Source organism: Erpetoichthys calabaricus, chromosome 2 (assembly GCF_900747795.2).
Source record: "Erpetoichthys calabaricus chromosome 2, fErpCal1.3, whole genome shotgun sequence".
NCBI lineage: Eukaryota > Metazoa > Chordata > Cladistia > Polypteriformes > Polypteridae > Erpetoichthys > Erpetoichthys calabaricus.
Genome location: NC_041395.2, coordinates 136,236,157 through 136,255,747, shown reverse-complemented (window position 1 = coordinate 136,255,747; position 19,591 = coordinate 136,236,157). Strand labels below are relative to the sequence as shown.

Here is a 19,591-nt window from a genome sequence, read left to right as displayed (position 1 = left end):
TTAATTAAGTACAGGGTTGTTGGGGTCATAGCCTTTCCTGACAACACCATGCAGGCACCAACCCTAAATGGGGTGAGATCACAGTCCACTCATACAAAAACCCCTAGTCTCCGTACCAGGCCAATTTAAAGTTACCAATTCGCCTGTGACATGGCAAACACACAGCTCAGGGAGAGATCACTCATTCTATGTGATTTATTAACATCTGTTGCACCTCATAATCCAGTTCAGTCCTACAGGGAGCTAAAGCCCATCCTAGCAGCATTAGGTACAAGATAGGAACCAACACTGGATAATGCCAGTCTTATGCAGGGCACACTCACTCACACACTGAAGGCCAATTTAGAGCTGCCAATCAGCCTAATTGGCATATCATTAGGATATGGAAGGAAAAAGCAAACGAAAACACAGAGGGACATGCAAACTCCACACAGACAACCCAAATTTGTACACTGTATTCTAAAGCTGTGTAGCAGCCATAAGTAAAAATAGGATGCATCCATTGTAAAGCTTATTTCGCATAATGTATATGATAAACATCTATTCTTCCACACTTTTCTTTTTTGTCCATTCCCTAAATACACATGTTATCAAAGTGGGTCACCATTCTCCAAGAAGTTATGTCAAGCACATCTGTTTCTTTCAAAATGTAATTCTCTGCATCTTCCTTTATTGCATTCCTCCATTTTCATTATAGCCTTACTCTTTCTCTGTCTCCTGGTACATGTTCACTAACCTTCTGCCTCCATAGTCTGTCTCACTTCTTGTAACATCTTCAAACCAGCAACCCCTTGATTCTAGCACATTTCTTGAGATTTTTTATCATGCATGCAAGAAGGATGGGCAAGACTGAAGATGTTTAGTGGCATGGTCATGTGCATGGTTATGGTGTCAGAGGTGAATGTATGAATGTATCAAAGAATACAAACCCTGCTAGTGTTAATGGTACCAGGAGTGTCCACATCCATCCAATAACAGCCCTAAAGCTGAAAATAGATGATTGATGAAAGGAGGCAATAGAGACTACCATGATCAAGTAGAATAATACGCGGGTTAAATTCATTCATCACAAAGTGCCATAATAGTGTCCATCCATCCATCCATTTTCCAACCCGCTGAATCCGAACACAGGGTCACGGGGGTCTGCTGGAGCCAATCCCAGCCAACACAGGGCACAAGGCAGGGAACCAATCCAGGGCAGGGTGCCAACCCACCGCAGGACACACACAAACACACCCACACACCAAGCACACACTAGGGACAATTTAGAATCACCAATCCACCTAACCTGCATGTCTTTGGACTGTGGGAGGAAACCGGAGCGCCCGGAGGAAACCCACGCAGACACGGGGAGAACATGCAAACTCCACACAGGGAGGACCCGGGAAGCGAACCCGGGTCCCCAGGTCTCCCAACTGCGAGGCAGCAGCGCTACCCACTGCGCCACCGTGCCGCCCGCCATAATAGTGTTGTTGTTAAAAAGACACATCAGAATGCACAGCTCATCAGAGCTTCTCACATATTGAGTGAAAAACAGGAAGGCTTGCTTGCAATTAGCGAAGAAACACAAACTCTAGACACTAGAGAAAAACCTTTGGTTTGATTCACCACTGCTACTGTTAATTTATGAAAAAAACAACATAAGGAAAATCTCCATAGGTGTGTTAGCAGTAAAAAATTGAGGTGGAAAAGTACTAATTAAATTGCATATTCCATAAACTAAAAGAATACTTTGACACAAAACACTCCAGAAACAAAGTTAACGCTTTAGTTGCCAATGTGGTACAGTTTTTCTTAAATGTCATACATGGCCATTAGGTTGTACCCAAGCACTGTTTAGGATAAGTCGGCTAATGATTAACAGTTTTTATGACTTGTTTTCAGTCTTTTTTGTCAATTGTTTGTGTTTGCTTTATTTGTGCTTCTCACCTAGGAGAATATGGATTCACATTTTGACCTTTAAAATGATATTCCTATTGGCTTTCTGCCACAAGAGTAAACTGGGTGGTATAGGTGACAGACCTTAAAGTGTAAACTTTTAAATATTATATAGTCTAATAATGTAGCTTTCTGTGCCAGTTTGTTAATTTTTATATGACATTCGCATTCTGTCCTAGCATGTATGCAGAGTTATAGACTTATTGGGAAAGAGGTTTACAATTCATAGTTTATTACTTTAATAAATGTATGATATTGTATTAAAGCTAAAATATTGGCAGAAGTACAATGTTGAATTGGATTCCTAAAAAACACTATAAAAACCTAATTTTACTTGACATTATGGTTCTGTTTGTTCATTTGTAAACAGTTATGTTATAATATCCTGCAGATTGAGAAATACAAGAGTACATATTTAAAATACGAGGACATATCTCTCAGTACAGTACATGATTTTTATCGGTCTAGTGTACAGTGGAAAATTCACTCTGTTGTCTGCATTGACAAAATGCAAAAATATATATAAAAAATTAGCATCTTTGTTGGTGAAGTGAAGTCCATCTGTTCTTGTTTTTCCTTACAAGCTGAATTAAGTAAGTGAATTGAATTCTCTACATTTTATTGATACTGCAGTTATTTCACATACTAGTTCACTAATAAACTAGTGTGACGGTCTTTCCTATTATCTCAGCTTGTCTGTCTATTCAGAAATCCATCTTTGCTCAGCTCAGCTCATTATCACTACCACCTACCAAGTCTGTTTGCAACCTTGGGGTGGTGCTATTCATGTTGCTCTGGTCTCTTGGTTTTGCAGATCTACTCTATATGGCATCAGCAAGATCAGACCATATCTGACTGAATATGCAGCACATTTCCCAGTCCAGGCTCTGTTATTATCACATCTTAACTACTGCAACTCTCTTCTGCCAGTAGTACTGACATGTGTAACCAAGCGACTGCAAAGGATTCAAAATGCAGCGGCGTGTCTGGTGTTCAACTAGCCTAGGCAGGCACATGTTGCTCCTCTTTTCAGATCACTATATTTGCTACCGCTAGTAGTACCCATTAAGTTCAAATCCTTGATGCCTATCAACAGAGTAGTCAGTGGGTCACCACTCAGGTCTGCTAATGAACGCCGTTTTGTGATGCTACCTTCTTGTGGCATTAAATCTCAATTCAGATTCTTTTTTGTAGCTGCTATCTGGTGGAATGAGCTGCTCATCCCCCAGACTGATGCTTACTTGATCTCTTTTGAGTAAAAGTGTGTGTTAAGCAGATAAATGCATATGTAATAATGAAAGGTTCTACACATGTTGACATGCAGAAATTGCATATTGAGGATACTCTGTGATGCTACCAGGTTAGTTGAGAAATAATTTTGCCTGAGTCTGTTGCTACATTTCATTACAGTGGATAATGCCTAGCATCCAGTAAGCATTCTCAGCACAGGTCCAAATGACCCAAATTGGGTATTCTCAATTCATGGCTCCCTGTTTGGACATTGTTGGATTGTCAAACTTCTCTCTGTCTCATTCTCAAAAGGCGTGTGCCTTGTTCCTAAGGATGTACCTTATTTTGATCATTTCCATCTCATTTTTTAGGGCTCTACCCAAAACCTATGGCTAGTCAAGGTTTGCTTTTCTTCACTAATGCTGAGCACATACTGGACAGGGTTCTGACTTTTCAAACATTGACCAAACATGTGAAATAGTTTGCCAAAACTATTATGAGGCTACTTGAATATCATTCTCCATGCATTCTCTTAACTCTCCCAAACTTGGGGCTGCTTTGGCCTGCTTGTACCTCTCAGTCCAGTCTGGAGACCTTTCTGATAATGTTCAAAGAAAGAAATACTTCTTTGACTTGGTGGCTTTCCTTACCCTTAATGACAGAATTCAACCATCTTTAGGCCATTTCTCCTTACCTCCACTAATATGGCCTTTGGAACAAGGTGCTCAATTATCTGGATCTCTGTCTTTTGCAAGGCTGAATGTCGGTAGAACATATATTTATGTTCCAATTATAACAAATTAAAAGTTAAACAGAATAACTAATCAGTAAACTATACAGTAGAGTGCTTAAAATAAAAATGTCAACTATACTGAAGAGCATAACTTGAGTTTATGAGTATTAAGACAGAAATACTTAAGGGGGCATTTACCTAAAGAAGCTTTTACAATGCTAATTTACCTATGAACGTTTGTAAAGATTGTGGAGTTCCCACCAGCATACAGAAAGTTAGATATTGTCACCTGTCATGGCTCATAATACCAACCATAGGAAAGACAGTGTCATATTAGCCCATGCTTGCTAGTAATAATCATTATGAAGAATGCCTGATTACCCTTGGAAGTCTGTCTTGCTCAAGCTGATCCCGATTCCAATGAAGATAACCAACATCACATCGAGTTAGGACTCCACGTAGAGGATGGGGCAACTGATTGCCTTGGTCATCATATAACAAGTTACCATTGAAGACATTAGGACTAGCTTTGCCGGTCATCATGAGGTTGAGCAGGGCCTAGAAAAAAAAGTACAGAAGAAAGAATATTGTAAGAATTTTGGAAAGCCAAATACTCAGTGTAAAATTCAGAAAGCTGAGTTTGGCCCCACCTGTCTGCACACAAAATTTCCCAAACTTAAAGTTAGGAGGTGTGGTGTTGTAAAGTCAAGGTCTTCTTTTAACCTTTCGGAAGAAGAAAAACAGTTCATATACAAGTACTGCTAGTCAAAAATAGATACAGATGACAAAATTCCTTAAAATTACATCATACAAAAATACTCCTAGGAAAGATGTTATTTGCAGTTTGACATTTCAGTTGATTGAATCTGCACAATAATTCAATCACAAATATTATTCCAAAGAGAACCTTCTGTCTAAGCAACTAATATGCACATAACCAAGGAATTTTCACACTATAGTGGTTGTGATAGGGATAAAAATGTAAGTTTTTTCAGTTTGTTAAAAAAAACTAATAATATTTAACTTGTGTGTTTTTATTTTAGGACAGATTAAATAAGGTGTACCTTTTAAGTGAATAAACTGTGTGATGAAGACTTTATTATAGAGAGCTCACATGGAAAAAATACTAATATTTGTGATTTTGTGTATTTCAACAGGAGTTTAGCAAAATGTTTTGGAGAAAAGCAAATTTAGGGCACATGACAGTTTGTCACTGACAACATACAGTTAGGGGCTCTGACAGCAGGGGAATAGGGTGAGAAGGTGCTGAGGCTGAGAGAGAGACGATGGCTAAAGGCTAGCAAGAGAGACTGACAACTCTGAGACCACTTTAGAAAAGAGGGGCTTTAGATCTGTTCTTTTGAACTAGCAGCTAAATAGATTAACAGGAATAACAATATGGGAAAAGTATGAAAAAGTTAAGAACACGTATTTCTGTCAGATTGTTTATGTTTAAGTTGGGATAAACTCACCAGTGTGCATATGCTGCATAAGAAGATGTGAAATGAGGGCTTTTGGGGAGTTTGTTGTTTAACCTGTATCTCATATTTAGCTTAAAGTTACTTACAGCTGACAAGTAGCCAGATCAAGGGAAATTCTCAGTCATGCGATTTTGTGACTGATATAATTTACTAAAATTAGTCATCAAGCCTCATTATAAAAGAAAGCACATCTCTTGGCATGTAGCAGACAGAGAAGCAGATGCCATATAAATTTTAATATAGAGAGATAACCCACAGCTTTTAAGATAAGAAATGTGAAACTCGATGTTTGGTATAAAAAAAGAGAAAGGGTGTAGGCAATTCTGAAGATGCATCTTAAAACCTTGCTGTCAGTGGATGAAAGTTCAGTGACACCTACAGAATGAAAATGCACCCCAACAAAGAAGAGGACAAAGGATATGCCATGAAGGCGCGTACTTCTAAAGAACACCTTAGTTGGATTAAGAAGATTGAACTTTATAATTTACATGGACATCTCTCTCTTGATTATACTGAAGCGAAACTCTCTGGTTGTATTGGATTCTTCTACTTTAGACCTCAATATTTGATGCCTGGTTTCTGTGCAAATAGATGCAAGTAGTGATTAAATTAAAGTTTGAATATTATCTCACTGAAATGGCCATGTTTATTGATATCATATGCCCCAAGTGAAGAGTGGATAATTGTGAGCTGCACTCGTAAGTGATTTGTTATTTGTTTGGCCCTTTCAAAGGTAACATTGTGGGAGTCAAAGGATATACTGTACGTATCCCAGCAGCAGTGCAGCTCTTGAACTGGCTCTTGACCTTTGCTAAGCTAGATTGAAAATGTTGCTCTTTCTGGGGTAACGATTTCGGTGCTGAAGGATATAACCTTACAGACAGGAGTGCAGCTTACGAGCAGAGAGACCTTGTTAAGGAACTGATGCTGAGATAGTCCATCTCAGCCAATGCTGAGGTTGCCAGCCATGGCCATTGGCCATCTGTGATGAGAATGAGTGATGACTGAATGTTAAGAGGTTTTATGGGGTGTATATGTAAATCAAGGCTAACAATTTAGGCCTTTTCAGTATTAACTTGTACACCAATACAAAAAGTACCTTAGAGGTGAATTGTACTTCTTATAAAAAAAAAAAAAAATGATGAGACTACTTTCAGTTATTCATGTTAAGCTTTTCATGACAAGTGAAAGAAACACATTCAATAGAGCTAAATATAAGTAATTGCTGCTCCATAATGTAAGATATTGATAAAAAATAGTAAAATAAATTATACAATCTCAGCAAATTGAATTTTGCTTTTCTCTACTCTTACTTTGTAGATCACTTCAAGCTTATGGACTACTTGAGATTAGTTACAGAATAGAAGTAGCTGGGACTTACCTGTCTATAGTCCTTGAGAAAATGAGACTGTACAGAAATAAAATCACTCCATGGCTTCCCTCGTCTTTAAACTGATTGAAAGATATAAGCAAAGTTTTTTTTAGGCAGATCTGTACTTACTGAATTTGAATTTTTCCATACATCAATTTTTAAATCCTCTTACATTTAGCTGTAAACATTGTATTTTATGGTATACTCCAATACTGCAACAGAGGTGGTGTGGTGGTAATACCGTAACCTAATCAACTGTAATATGCTAAATGAGGGCAAAATCCGGTGAGTGGTGAGCAAATACAAATATCAGCATAGAGAATCAGTAGTGTCTTCCTCAAATGGCAAATAAAACAGAACTAAAGGTAGCAAAATATGCATTACTTAAATGTTGATTTGCCTTTTCCACAATAAATTCTTATTTGCCAGACACTGTTCCATTAGATGATTGACCCTGTTGATTCGTGATGGTGACTTGTTGCTTCCATTACCAGCATTCACCTGCACTCCACCTTTATATGTTAAGTTCATTTTAGTTTATTTTTTGCATGCATAAAGCTATTCACTCAGTACATAAGCCTATAAAAGGTTCACAGAGGCTGTTCTACATATTCCTAAACACCCTTAATGGCAACTACCTCAGAAAGTAAGACTTTTAAATAAAATGTAATTAAAATATCACACTTCACAAACAATAAATAGAGTTAAAAATGTAAATCTATATATTTAACTGCCAAACAGTTCAAGGGAGTCATGATCATGATGATTGCGCTATTCTTTATTAATGGCTTAGCTGTAGCTTTTTAAGCTACATGTAGATTCTCCAATTAATGGCAAAAATTGTCCTGGGAATCTTCATCTTGCAACTTTGCGCCAGTGATCCTTAGAACTTGCTTAAGGTAATGAGATTAGGCTACTGACCAGGAAAAACAAAATCAAGGGTAGTAGAAATGAGATTTCTATTCAGAGCTGCCAGGCTCACTCCACTTGACAGGTTAAGGAGCTCTGCAGTCTGAATTCTGAAAGCCAGCAGCTCAAGGGGTACTCAGAGCTGGCTTTCAGGTACTCCACAACATGGAGTGATTCATTTCTCAGCATACACAGAAGGCTCAGAGACAGTACAGCGTCTTTCTTTTTCTCTCAGTACCTGTAGTTTCCAACTTTCATTTACAAGAAAGACTGCTATGAAACAAGCCAGTATGTGGTAAATTTATCATTTCTTGTTTTTTTTCTTGATATTTCCAGTAGCTCAAATCTTTTAATGACTTTGTTTTAAAATATTTGTACACTCCATACTTTGCTGTTTCAAGATCGGGTTTGGTTTATTTACTTACACATTGTATGTTTCCATAAATGAATTTCCATGTGTCCTCTTTGTCTTGAAATGTAAACAGCTGAATCTGAAAAAGACAAATCCATCCAAGTTGTTTCAGCATTTGTGCAATTTATTATAAAGGTATTCCTTAAAGTACTATGAACAGCAATATATCTACAGGGGACTAAATGCTCTGAAATTCATAACTATGATAGGGTGTTTGCTGGATGAAGGAGCAGAACTTTTCTGGAAAGAGAAGAACTTTTCTTGTAATGTTTAAAAAGTGGACTTGTACAAGATACTTTATTCCTTTCGATGCTGAAACAGCCTTTTATGCTAAAAATGCTTAGTGCTTTTCTACTGAAAATTGTCTTTGGCCAGTTAATGCTTTTGTGTTTGCTTTAGAATTACTTGAATATTTTGATAATTATTTAAGTAGAAAGTGTAATAAGCTCTGTTATATTATAAAGCTAAGGTATTGATTGGATATGCATGTATTTCTTGATAGACCCTGTGTAAATCAAATGTATAAAGCAGAACTACTACCATAATGCACATATGTCAGAGGTGTCTGGTGTGCCCCCCTTATTTGCTGAGATACTTACTGTGCTACTGTCCTCTGTGAACCAGGCAACTATGCAACTCAACTACCATTTCTTCTCTTTTTCTATCGTGTGACCATCTGTTAGAATACTGTAAATACTGTACACATGCTCAGTTCATATTGGGCAGAATAAGTTATAATGGAGAAGGCAAGTTTAGATTAAGAGGAATTGTAGAACTAGAAAACAAATCATAGTTCAAAGTAAAGAGCTTTCCCCACTTTGCTATGGTCAGTGGGTTCCACACTTTGAATGCAAGTGTCTTCAAAGCAATTGCTTTATACAGCTTTTGTAAAAAATATAATAACAGCAAGATCAGAAGTATAGAAGTGGCACTGATTTACAGGTGACTGGTCTTACTCGTTCCGTGAAATTATCTGTTTTGTAGTCTTTGTTTGGACTGAAGTAGGAGTCATTGGTCACAAGGCAGATGATTGCTTGTTGGCATTCCCCTGCTGCCCACAGAATATCAGTCAGTGCTGAAGCCAAAGACTTTTCTTGATCTTTCTGGCTTATCTCACATAATCTGTAACAAAGCATTAAATTAATCTCAAAACATTTGGATCTAATGGCACCAGAGTCAACACAGCATGATAAGGTACTGAAACTAGGCAATAGGTCCCTGATAGAAGTTACTGTTTAAATTTCACTCATGCATAGATATGAAAAACTGATTAAACCAATATGGGGATGTACCGCACTCAAGACAAGTAAAAATAGCCAGTTGCTTCCTTTGTCAGTAGTTATTAAAGAATTCCAAAGATGTATACAAATAATATTTGAAAATTTACAAAATGCAGAAATTCAGCGCAAGACTAAATGACAAATGTAGTTATTCATGACATTAGAAAATAGATATTTCCTTAATAAATTTAGCCAATGAGCACAAAATGGCAGAGGTCTATTGTTTAATAAGTAAAAAAAATTATATGGTAGGCTTCATCATATGTACTGTAGAAGGATGGTCAGGACAGGGCCGAAATGATACATTGCAGAGAAAGGTCAGGTCTCTACAAGGCCCTAACAAAAAGGGGAAGAGTAATTGGAATACCATATGTTTAAAGAAGTCACCAGAAGGCTTTGACTTTACTTACTTGTTCATAAAGATTGAGTATTGTATCTTTAGGGGAACTACATTAATATGTAGAACATGAACCTGTTGTAAACCTAAACTACCCAAAAAGGGATAAAAGAATACCTGTACCTGTAAACTGGACTTTGTGCGGCTGTATAGAATCAAATCAAATCAAACTTTATTTGTCCCATACAGATTACACTGTACACATTATATATATATATATATATATATACAGGATACACATTGGATCAATGTGGGTGTGATAGAAATATTTCCGATGGCTTCTTCACTAAGCCCTCAAATTTAAATAAGCATGTGCAAGTGAACTAGAAGGTTACAGACTAGATATTTTTATAGTATATTTTCAAGACTTTTCTAGTAATATCAATGATCAACTGTGTGATAGTAAGGAAAAACAAGGGACAATTAACTTTCCTCCACCTTAAAGAAGAATACATTTGCATACCCATTTTAATACACTACTACTTTAAAATCTGGCTAAACAGATTTCTACCTCTTTCTGTTCAGAGTGGTGGCTCTCAGCAATACTTAGCTATCTAGACATACATGTACAGTACATGTAGCTAATATTACAATAACCTAAGGCAAATTGAAATTATTCTTATTTTTTTCCTCTCAGTTTTTGAACACTTAAGAAACTATAATATCTAGGCAGATGTTACAGTAAGCTCTCTCAGCTATCCAAACACTTTGTATGTAATATGGATTGCTGCAATAATGGTTTGGTTCATAAGAAGATTTTTTTTGTTATTTTTAACATTTACAGTAGATTACTGTAATTTGTTTCCCCCTGGTACTTGCTGTCAGCCATCCTCTAACCTATTCTTTCGCTTGCTGCTTTGATATTTCTTTATGGTTTATACATGTTCCTGTAGGCCTTAGCTTTTCAATTAATGGTCTGTGAAGAGCCAGAATACATTTCCATCAAGTAAAGGTTTACATATGAATGCTTCTGGCTTTAAATTAAGACAATGTTCTCCTAAACTTCAATCTCGTACTTCCTCACCTTCATAATGTCATCTGAATATGCAAAGGCTACTGTTACAAACTGATATGCTATAAACAATGCTCATTTTTCATAAGAAGTTTCCAAAGAACTGCAGTCCATAAAATATATTCGCCAATCTATTTTCAAATGTGCTTAATCCAATTCAGGATTTTAGAGCCTGCAGCCTGTCCTGGCAGCACTGTGTGCAAGGCAGAAACCAGCCCTGGACAGAACACCAGCCTCACACGTGGCACACTCATGCACACAGACACTCACTTACTCACGTAGGGTCACTTTGGAAACATCAGGTAAGCTAACCTGCTGGTCCATTGGATGTGGTAAGGAAACTGAAAAACCATGAATGATATGGGGAAAACATACATACAGTACTCCAGAAAAAGTAGTGGGCAGACCAGGATGTGAACCCAGGACTCTGGAGCTGAGAGGCAGCAGTGCTAATCATTCCACAAAAATGAGGAAAGAGAGAATGGAGTGGCCCATAAAGTACGTCCATGTAAATGTAGTATGTGCTTGGTGTGTGGGTGTGTTTGTGTGTGTCCTGCAGTGGGTTGGCACCCTGCCCAGGATTGGTTCCTGCCTTGTGCCCTGTGTAGGCTGGGATTGGCTCCAGCAGACCCCCGTGACCCTGTGTTCAGATTCAGCGGGTTGGAAAATGGATGGATGGATGGATGGATGTAAATGACAGTTTAGTGATACCACAGGAAATCACTCAACAGAGGATATAATAATTATTATATACACAAATAAATGTAGAGTACAATGAACAGGAGAGTGAATGAAGTGAACAACATAAATAATATTTAATTTGAATCTGAACTGCATTGCATTGATCTGCATTGGGTCAAATTAAGTAAACAAGCTGCAAAGATAGACAGATTGGTACAGGGGTGGCCTAAAACCTCTGCCATGTTGAACCTTTACAGATCTATTGTAGGGTGTGTGATGGTTTGTGTGTGTTCATTTCTTTTTTCTTCATCATCCACCATGTGCTCTGGTTGGGAAAACAAGCTGTCAGCTTCACTTCACTTACAAATTTCTTTGAGCGTGTAAGTCAGAGTGTGTGTGTGTTTGTGTGCTTGTGTGTGCCTAAGAGTGTGTACATGTATATTCAAATAAATTATGTGCCTCAAGAACTACTCATGAAAAAATTTTGCAAATCAGTAGCCCTGCTCCAATTATTAAATGGAGCAGACAGTAAAAATCCCAGTGAAACTAAATCATTTCTACAGCAGTTATCGTTGGACATACTGTATGCCAAACCATTTTTGAAGGATATGAGGATACACTGCAAAAAATGCATGTGCAAAAAGTAGAAAAAACAACTTGAAAGGGAGTTGGTTTATTTTTATTTATCAAACAAAGAATCTCACAATTGGGTAAGAAAACTTTACTTGAGAAGACTTCCTAAAATAACCTATTTAATTTAAAGATTCTCTAAAATAACCTATTTAATTTAAAGACAAATTTTTTGATAAGTCAATAAATCTTATAATAAGGGAAACAAGATTTAATGGCTTGATAAGCGACTTTTCACTTGCTTAGATTTTATTTTTGCACTCTAAGTATTGGACCAAACTGGATCAAAAACAGCAGGCCTGTAACAAGGCAAATATGATGCAACTTATTTGAAAAAGATAGGCAATATTTTTCAGAAGTTATTGATGCATAAATGTCACAGTATTTAGGGTGGATATCTTAGAAACAACACATTCTAAATTTTTGTATCTTTGCTAGAATGTTGTCATACAGGGGAAATGCACAACGCAAAAAAATGCATAATTTTTTGATGAAAATTGCAATTTTAAGACATTAAATTCTATTTTAATTTTACACACACACACACTGATACATAAACTGTGCCAAAATCAACTTTTTTGACATTTTTAAACATAATAGAAATAGATTCTGAACTTAACTCGATAACAAATTTTTGACCCATCTATAAGTCACACACTCATATTTTGTTGGACCACCTTATGATTTAATTATGGCACACATTCACCATGGTATTGTTTCAATAAGCTTATACAATTTCACAACTTTTATTTCCTTCCAAATATCAATGTGAAACAATTGTTAAACAATCCTAGCGCATGTTGTTAAATATCTATAGGTAGTCCACCACCAAATTAATACATTTAGGTATTCCACTGCCCCCTTGTGGGTTGTGGGTCTTCCTACCTCTGAAGCTCTTTGGGTCTGAAATTCCTTGCCATCCCTTTATGCTCATTAAGTTATTTACCTCTTCTGACTCAATGCTTTCTTTACCTCCATAAAGTAAACTTTCCTGAAGCTAAACTATTGTTAGAAAGCAAGTACGTGACTTCTGTGACTCAAAATTAAATGCAGGTGTCTGTGATCTTTCATTCCACTGAGTCTTTTAAAGGAACGACTTTGAATGCCTATTGCCCTTTGAAAGACCTTTGTGACAGTGCCTAGCTACTGTTGTGATTCTGTGAATACAATGTACAAAAGAGGGCCAACGGTCTAAAAACTCCAAAAAGGTCTAAGACCTAAAAAGGTAAGACCCACAAAGGAGAGGGAGAACTGCTCCAAACACCTGGATCTAATAAAAAACAAGAATAAAACTAACTAAATATCCAGCAAAAAAAAAAAATCTAAATTTCAACAATAGTAAAAATATCCACAAAGAATACTGTATATGTCAAATAAAAAAATTAAATGTCAAAACTAAATACTAAATAAACAAGCAGAACTGCATGTGAATCATAATTCTATTTCACTCATCACTAGTGCTGATCAAAAAAAATATCCTAACAAGAAAACAATTGTCAAGCTCAAAGAAAACAAAAAATCCAAACAAAAATAGTTTAAAGACAAAAAGTCTTTAAAGAGGAAAACTAGAAAAGGGAAATCAAATAACTTGAGTGTGATGGTCCAAGTTGGCTGTAGCTGGTATACTTTCTTGAAGTGTCGATAATCATAACTGAGATGAGTTAGGCAATGAGAACACAAACAGCCAAGTGTACGATGCAAAAAGTGCTTACTGCTTTTATTATTCCAGTGTTTTAAAAATAAAGTGCAGAGCGGTCCTTTATAGAATGCGTCTATTAATGATCCCAATAAAAACAGTGTTCATTATGAAAGCTAAAATAAACAAAGAAAAAATTCTTCCAAAAACAAGTTTAAAATATGAGGTTAAAATCACAGTCAGGAACCATTCATTTAATCAACAAGCCTCAGTGCAGATTTTTCAAACCATATTTCTGGTCTGCTCCACAGCAGCAGACTCCCCTTGGCCTACTATGATCCTTGTTTGCCTCCCAATTTTACATCTGTCCCTTCTTTATGTAACAGTCCAGCGTGTCTTCCTCCTGCGGTCCCACCAGCATATCCTTCTTGGGTATTGCAGCCGGGCTGAGACGCAGATAGCTGTGGATCTTTTTCCTGGATCTCATTCCAGCCACCTTAGGCAGTACCTGTCTAGGATACTAGGAGACAGACCTCCATTGTCCTGTTGCCTGACATCAGTCTAGCAGGACCACTGGAGATCTCCATTGCTCTGGCTACTTTGGAATGCTTACTGGAAATGACACACCCCAGAGCACTGTACCTCTTGCCCCTCTGCATGGCCATCAACCACTCTGCCTTCCTTCCACCACATTGGCTAATGCTCCCAACACTTTCTCAAACATTTCACCCCCCAATCTAACCACCTCTGTCTTTTTAAACTATTTGGGAGTGCAGGTGCTTTGATTGTGCCCCATGGAGTGTCAATGGAGAATCTGGATGAACCGACTGCATCTGCACATGAATGCAGTTACCAATTTCACCATTAAACACCCTGGGGACACATGGCTACACTATCATGCCATCCACAGCCACAGAACCTGAGCACACTGTTTTTATTTTAAAAACCAGACACTGCCATGAACACTTTTTCATCACAAAGAGTGAGAAAAAGCTAACACCCACACGCAGAACTGCGGAAAACAAATGACATATGCAGGCAATTTCAGGTTATTCCAGAAGAACCAAATTATAGTTAAGGGGTAAAAGGGACTGAGTAAAACTACAAATTTTATAATGACCATAAAGAGAGAACAAAGAAGGGATCAGGGGAAAATTACAACATTTACATAATGTGAAAAAACAAATAAAAAACAAATACTGTACATACTGTAATTATAATAGTTACCTGCTTATGAAAATTAGAGTTTTGATGGTTTGGGTATTGATGAGAACTTATGAACATTAAAAGTAAAAAAGAAAAAAATCAGCCTCAACTCCTAATACTCACTAGTATTGTTTGACAATGACTGTATTAAATATTCCGGCATGGTGATCTTTTTGACCATACATTTGTCTAATATTAATCCATTCAGTCTTCACCACTCTAATAATGAAATAAATATTGATATACTGTATCAAACATTTGTTGGATGCAGAATTTCATGAAAAAGACATTTTTTCATATTGAAGTCATCATCCACCTTAATAAAAGGACAAGTGTCTGTGTGTTTGTCTGGGAATCTGTGTGTTTGCCTGGTTTTCTCTGTTATATGTCATTTAGTATGGAATTTGTAAAAGCAGTGCTAATGTTTGTGATGTACCATCCGTTGGAATGAAAAATGCAAGGAATTGTATTGCTACTTGCATTACAAACTACATTCCAATAGATGGTGTGCACAGCAAGTTGAGATTGTCTGTTGACAGGTAGCACAGCTAGTCTTGATTTATTTGACCAAATACTATTCCCAAACAGCTCCCATTAGTTATATTTGCATCACTTACTGGAAACATACCATTCTATTTATTATTAAATTTTATCGATGTTTTATATACCAATTCTGAGCCAAGAGCTCCACTAGCTGCAGCATTTGAAGAATTGATTTGACTTTGCTGCAGAGTGTTTGTGTCAAAATACTGCTCTTTATTGCCTGCTAGTGTCTCACACTATTAAAACATCCTGTACCTTTGTAAATTGGTGTTTTCCATGACATTGTTTCTGGTGAATAGCAGGTACTTGATAATATTTGCTTGCACAACCATCTGAATGGCACGAGATCCTCCCTTAAATTATAAAAAAAAAAATAGCCATATTACACATTGATATCAGGATTTTCACAGTGAATCTTGCAGAATATGCTTACATGAAATATCTTTCAGTAGTTCTCAAAAGTGATGTGTTTTGAGTATGAATAATATAATGGATAGATACATGATAGTAGGTCTTAAAGACTGTTTTTCGCAATCCCCTACTGGTGCAGACAGTGCTAGGCTGTAGGATGAATTCCTTTGACCCTAAATTGGGCCTGCTGCAGATTGATATTAAGCAGTATAGAAAACAAGGTATATAGGTTTAAGCAGTGCAGACAATGATGACTAAAACATGGGGTTGTTTGTGTTCTCTAAGAAAAATCACATAATATATTATAGTGTTATAATCTTAGATGTAATTTTTGCCTTCATGAAGATTATTGAGGTACCATAAAACCTGCTTCATCTTAAAAACATTTGTCATTGTTGCTGAAAGTAAGCAGTAAGCAGATCCATGCATCATTTGCATGTTAAAATTATTTTAAAAAATTGCTTTCTTCTTAAATCCATCCATTATCCAACTTGCTATATCCTAACTACAGGGTCACGGGGGTCTGCTGGAGCCAATCCCAGCCAACACAGGGCGCAAGGCAGGAAACAAACCCCGGACAGGTTGCCAGCCCACCGCAGGGCACACACACCCACACCAGGCACACACTAGGGACAATTTAGGATCGCCAATGCACCTAACCTGCATGTCTTTGGACTGTGGGAGGAAACAAGAGCACCCGGAGAAAACCCACGCAGACACGGGGAGAACATGCAAACTCCACGCAGGGAGGACCCGGGAAGCGAACCCAGGTCTCCTAACTGTGAGGCAGCAGCACTACCACTTCTACACAAAGACTGCTGCCTGTTTTCCTCCCACTGTCCAAAGACATGCATGTTAGATGATTTGGCAATGCTAAACTGGCCCCTGTGTGTATGAGTGTGTGTGTGTGTGTGTGTATGGACACCCAGCAATGGTATGGGGCCCTGTCCAGGATTTGTTCCTGCCTTGCACCCTATGCTAGCTGGGATAGGCCCTGCCACCCTGACCATGGTCTGGGTTACGCAAATTAGAAAATTACATGACATGACAGTTTTTATCTCAGAGAGGCACGGTGGCACAGTGGTTAGCACTGGTGTCTGATAGCTCAAATCATATTGGGAGCTGGATTTCATTGTAATAATTTGTCTATTGTGAATTACCATTCAGATACAGTAGTTGGAGTTTTCATATCTGTTGACTAACTGATGCTTAGAATCCTTTTTTTTCTAATAATACATTTGGATTATTATCAATAAAGTTTTGTACAATCTGTATGGAGTTGCACTACTCCTAGTGAAGTTGCTATTATTATGAAATAAGTACATTGAAATGACACTACATGTAAGCAATTACAATATTTATTACTGCTAAGAGACTTTTTGAAATATTTTATGATTTGTTTTGCTTTTAAATTAATTTTTTCTGCAATACTGACTGAAAGGAGATGCTAGAAGAATTTCTTATTTTCTTATGCCCTTGTTCAGATTTTTAGGAGAAAGACTTACCCTTTCTGCCTCCAATGCATATGATAATTCAGAGTAAGGTTCCCGAAACTTGAAGTGTGATTTCTTCCATTCGAAATTAAAAATGTGGAATGTGCTTCCAAAAAGGATATTTCGTAGTTCCTGTAAAACAGGTATTTAAGTAATAAAGAAATGATAAAATGAGAGAAAACTCCATTAAAACTTATCACATTCTGATTCATAATGATCATTACCTTTCATTGGAGGTTGAATATTCATTGTAGAGAGCAAGATAAGTCTATGCAGGTATTTAAAAGAACAGAGTCCTCAAAACAAAGCAGTAGATTTGCTTAGATGTATAACAATGGGTAGCAATGAAAGGATTATTTTCTGTTATTAATAATCGTTGCCAGATGTTTAACTTAACTGTGCTGTTTACCTTTAACATATTCATATGCTAACCATTGAAATGACACAGAAGGAACAGTAATGTAGGTTTACTTGAGTTAAAAAAAATTCAATGTCAAGTTTAAGTAAGAACTACTGCATCTGGCTACAAAGCATTGCTTACATTCGCAAGGGTGTAGTCTTATGTCTCTCCAGTAGGTTACCTGGGTAAATTCCTTATGTTCCCTTCTGAAACAAAATGCTTTTCCATATTGATAGATCATCCATCATTTTTTAAACCAGTACAGGGTCACGAGGGCTGGAGCCCATCTTGGAAGCATGGAAAATGCAGTAACCACAGGGCAGGCGTTTATCAGTTGAGACACTCACTTACAAAACCTCACTCACTTGGGGTCAATTTAGAGTTGTCAATTAAACTAAACACACATCTTTAGAATGTGGGGACAAACTAAAGTGAAAAATTCATTCTAATATGGGGAGAATATGCAACTAGACACAGTGATGTGGCTGGTATTTGAACCCAGTATCCTGGAGCTATGAGCTAGAAAAGCTAACCACAGAGCCACCATATCACACACTTCACATTCTTCTAAAATGTTTGTTATTTAATTCATGGCTGTAATGTAGTAACCAAGCAGTTATTGAGTTAAATAAAACTTTAGTGTTTCCATGCATCAGATTAAATATCCTTCTGCCCCCTACAATGTGTGTTTCTTGAATTACAAGCAGTGCTCTGCTAAAGAATTCCATGAATAAATTATATTTCCGACGTGCGAGCATTGTTTTAACAAGACATGCAGCCAACATTCAACCCAGCAATGCAGGGCTCAAGTAGCACCCTTTGTTTTCTTGGCACAAGCAGGTCAGGTTATGGTTTATTTGCTTACTGACAAGCCACACTTACCACTGCCATGCCCATTGTGATAGGCACACCGCCCAAATTTGAAGGTGCAACAAGGTACTTGGGAATTGCGTAAGGGACATTGTAGAAGGAAGCCTGCCCACGAGACTTGCTGACAGATGGCTGAGGTCCTCCCACCCCTTCTTCACTGTCTTCGTCACCCTTGCGGCTCTCTTGGTGTTTCTGTATTAAAAGAAGGGAAGAGTATCAGTCGTTACGATGGTGCCTTTCTTTGGATAAATATGTGAGGTATTGAAGGACTTATTTTTTACATTCATAACTTATCTTGTATTGCTCACATGTCCAGTTTAAGAAAGAAGAAAAATTTTCTGTGCTTTATAGATGCGGCCAATAAAAAACAAGCAGAAATAATAATTACTTTGTACAAAAACAAAAATATACATGCTTTCTTTATACAAAATTTGCCATTTTTCCTTGAAAGCAAAACATATTTGTTATTGTAAAGAAAGAGCGGTGTGAGTGTGCAAAGACCTGCCTGCCTCTTAGCTACCATTCAGCACCTACTCACATCTTGGCTCTTTTTCACTTCTTCCTGCAGTATCTCAATGTAGCTGAGCTTTGACTGTTCCAGTCTTCTCTTTGTCTGTAGCACCTCGTGACACAGATCCATGTCTGATGTGGGTGTCAAAGTCAGAGGCTAGTAAAAGCTTGGGGAAGGTTATGTGACGACCCAGGAGGCTATCCTAGAATTACCGGCTCTTCCTGCCTCCCAGCTATATAGCATGTCATAGCCACGGGCAATTAAGAGAAGATTGAATTTTGTGGCCAAGAAAATTAAAAGCCAGTGCATGTGACTAATATGCCGAAATGAATACCAGTGAACTGATACACACTTTCAAGTTGTGGATTGACTTCTCCGAAGAGACCAGTTAATTATTTTTATTGTGTGGTTTATATATGTAGATGCACCTTTGTTTTAAACTCAGT

The 19,591-nt window shown here is 37.4% G+C and overlaps 1 protein-coding gene across 1 annotated transcript in view; it reads right to left on the bottom strand.

Moving 5' to 3' along the window:
• The window catches only part of mindy4b (MINDY family member 4B), a 29,062-nt gene extending 9,788 nt beyond the window's left edge, over positions 1–19,274 (bottom strand). Inside the window, exons 1-9 of the mRNA XM_051922555.1 lie at positions 19,173–19,274; positions 18,647–18,841; positions 17,377–17,496; positions 15,716–15,813; positions 9,032–9,197; positions 8,089–8,154; positions 6,764–6,834; positions 4,552–4,624; positions 4,283–4,459 (exon numbers count right to left, since the gene is read on the bottom strand). Of these exons, the coding sequence (XP_051778515.1) occupies positions 4,283–4,459; positions 4,552–4,624; positions 6,764–6,834; positions 8,089–8,154; positions 9,032–9,197; positions 15,716–15,813; positions 17,377–17,496; positions 18,647–18,841; positions 19,173–19,274 (1,068 nt within the window). The remainder of the gene's footprint in view (positions 1–4,282; positions 4,460–4,551; positions 4,625–6,763; positions 6,835–8,088; positions 8,155–9,031; positions 9,198–15,715; positions 15,814–17,376; positions 17,497–18,646; positions 18,842–19,172) is intronic.
• Between the last annotated feature and the right edge of the window lie 317 nt (positions 19,275–19,591).